At 39.4% G+C, this 3,229-nt stretch overlaps 1 protein-coding gene across 1 annotated transcript; it reads right to left on the reverse strand.

Annotated features, from left to right (window-relative positions):
* Positions 1-892: 892 nt before the first annotated feature.
* Abhd13 (abhydrolase domain containing 13) lies at positions 893-2,848 on the reverse strand. Its single transcript, XM_013023010.1, has one exon. The coding sequence runs from the start codon at positions 2,585-2,587 to the stop codon at positions 1,574-1,576; it is 1,014 nt and encodes a 337-aa protein (XP_012878464.1). The 5' UTR covers positions 2,588-2,848; the 3' UTR covers positions 893-1,573.
* Between the last annotated feature and the right edge of the window lie 381 nt (positions 2,849-3,229).

Genomic DNA, 3,229 nt, shown 5'->3' on the forward strand with positions numbered 1-3,229 from the left:
AATATGTTAAGAATTCTACTTGGCAAAGTATCTCTAGTCCTATCTCCAGGGAGAGGCTTTAAATTAGTGACTCCTAATTTTTCTGCTCTAGCTGCTTGAAGAAAGCCAATAAATACAGCTAAAATATTCTATGCTCAACTTGATATAATAATGTGCAGAACTCAATCATACCTAATGCTTGAAGACTGTTTGCAACAACCTGGCATAACATTCGTTCATAGCTTATATTTTTGGTAAAGGAAGTCTTGCAAGTTTCAAGCAGCTTCCTTTCTGCATGAAGGCTTTTCCTTACTTTTCTATATGTCTAAATACTACTTCTCACCTACAGCCATTAAATTGTTAATGTGGTAATAGGTTCTATGTCAGAAGGCTTGGGAATTCCTTCATTCTCACATGTAATAAAAAAAAACTAGGAATAAATAACGTTTCCTAAAATAGCCTCTTGATGTAATTCTATTTCACATCAACTAGAATATTAAGCAAACATTATTTTTTAACCTTTGTAACTTTTATTTTCAAAAGGCCCAATAAGGAGGTGTGTGACTGAAGTAGTAGAGCCCTAGTCTGTGAAAAAATCCTAAGAAATGGTATCTTGCTTCTGATGGGTTAGGTGCACACACCTATATACTGAGACTTCAGTGTGGAAATTTGATAAAATAGTATGTACAATCATGTAACAAGGTTTCCTAGGTTAATTGTTAGTTAAGTTCTAATCTTTATTATGACTACGATTAGTAGTTCAGCTGTAGACTTACAAAATTGACAGAAGCTAAAATTTTTTGCCACCAAAATTACAAATGTTAAAAAGTTTATGCACAAAGAGCCGCAATAAAGTTCTCTATTTCTATCAGCCATGATCCAGACTGTACCTAACAAAAACACGGTACATGTATACTGGAAAACACAGTCCCATTTATTCATAAGAAACAGCTGGATCTCAGCCTTTACCAGGGAAAAATTCAAGGGCAACCTGCACAGAGGCCTCACTTCCACTTTTTGCAAAAACAAAATAGAGTTTACATAAAAATAGATATAACCCAGGTAACCATATACATTGGTATATGTCCAGTGCTATTTACATTAAAAATGCTGCGTTGCATAAGTTGAGGAATAAAATACCATCATGCATTTCATTTTAACTTTTAAGGTGAAAAATGCAGTTACAGAACTAAGTTTGCTTATACCATGATTGTCCCAATAATTACTAGAAGAGGAATAACGCCTAAGGCCTCTTGTTCTCCTACCTCTGTCACACCTTAAGTGGAACAGACATCAAATCACTTATGCAACAAGAAACTTTTGAATAATCTCTATTATACTGACATAGTAAACAAAAGTTATGGATACAAAGCACACTGAAAGTTTTGTATGAAATAACCATAACCCAAAAAGTACAGTTCTTCAAAAGTAAAAATAAAACCATTTGGATGATCATAAAGGAGCACTGAGGTCCTTTCAGAATTTAATGTTACTCTTCAGACAAGTACAGACATGACACGCTTCTAGAAAGGAACATTCTTTATCATCCTGCACAAATTAAAATACAAATGCATTCATCAGAAAAATGGGGACACTATATAATGGTCACGTTGGATGCAGTTTTTGTCATCTCTTCTGGAGAATGGCTCTTCACCACCTCTTTGATGAACTGCTCCAGTGCAGGGAAATAGCCTTGGCACTGCCACGTGTCGTTATGCGTTCCCTCTGGGAAAATGGCCAGCCTCTTAGTCCGAGACGGGGAGAGCTCATAGAGCTGCTTCATCATCACTGGTGGAATTAGCTGGTCAGAGAGTCCGGAAATGAAGAGCGAAGGCATTCTGCACTGGGAGATTTTTCGGTAGGACAAAAACTTATTTTTGTAGCACCATAAAGGAAGATAACGCATTGGGAAGAATGAAAACAAAGTGCTGGCCATGTGTGGTATGCTTAGAAAGGTGTTCTCCACCATGATGGCTGAAATCCTGTGTGAATTCTCGGAAGCCAGATGAATAGCCACTGCCCCCCCCAAGGAACGGCCAAAGAGGAAAACTTTGGTCTTGTCAAGGTCGGGCCTCGTCATCACGTAGTCCAGCACGGCTTCTGAGTCTAAATACAGTCCTTCCTCGCTGGCTGCACCTTCGCTTTTCCCATAGCCTCGATAGTCGACGAGCAAAAGATTCACTTTGAGGTTAACCAACATAAGCAGTGCATTTGGTAACCTGTGACCTATGTTGCCCGCATTCCCGTGAAAGTAGATGACAGTCGGGGAGTAGGGTGAATTGTCCCCGGTGTATCGTATCAAAATCAGATTTAGACGCACTCCATCTTTGGTTCTGATGAAAATGTTTTCATGAGGAATACCGGTGGGCATGGGAACATAAAGGCGTGAAGAGGATGGCTGTTCTGGGAAGTAAAGCAATACATCCTGGAACTTATACAGTATACCCGCTATTGATATGAATATTAACAAAAGCAAGATAATGCCTCCATGCAGATGGAATGTCACTATTAAAGGTAAGAGAGAAATGCGGCACAGAGCCCAAGACCAGGAAGCCAAGGCTATCAGCCATCTTTCAATGGAGTTCCAGAACATCCAGGACTTTTCCATTGTAGCTCTCTGTAAGTATCCTAAAGAGGGAAAGAGGGAGAATATCAATGATTCATACACACTGCTTATTGTAAAAGTCTGACCTACAATGTGGCCTCGGAGCTGATATCACTCGTGCCCATTAATCTTCCCTGCCCCTTCGTGTCTCAGTAGTTTCCAGTCTGCCTAATCTTTCCAAACCATACATATGACGGGCAAACATTCCAATGCTTCTGGTTTATGTTAAACAAGCTTTGTGTGAATGGAAGTCCATACATGGGACCTTATGTTCATTTGCTTATATAAAGTGCTTATGTGTTCTCTGTTCTCACTGACCTGATGGAAGAACAAGTTGATGGCATTCCCAGTTTTACATCTGAGGAGATAAAGCTGGGGCCATCCCCCAATGCTCCAGGCATAAGAGGCAGGAGGCAAACAGCACGATTCCAACATACCTGTGAATCCACTGTCTCCGGTAAACTACTATGTGGCTAGATGACTTTAAACAGGGACACTCTGATATAATTTAATGCCATTTCTTTTTCACAATACAGAAAAATATATTGTAACTGAATAATGAATCTTTTCGAACTTGAACCAAAAGCCTGTCACCTTTTCTACATTTTCACAAACCAACACTGCCACCTAGTGGTAGCAAGTGGA

Source organism: Dipodomys ordii, unplaced genomic scaffold (genome assembly GCF_000151885.1).
Source record: "Dipodomys ordii isolate 6190 unplaced genomic scaffold, Dord_2.0 Scaffold65, whole genome shotgun sequence".
NCBI lineage: Eukaryota > Metazoa > Chordata > Mammalia > Rodentia > Heteromyidae > Dipodomys > Dipodomys ordii.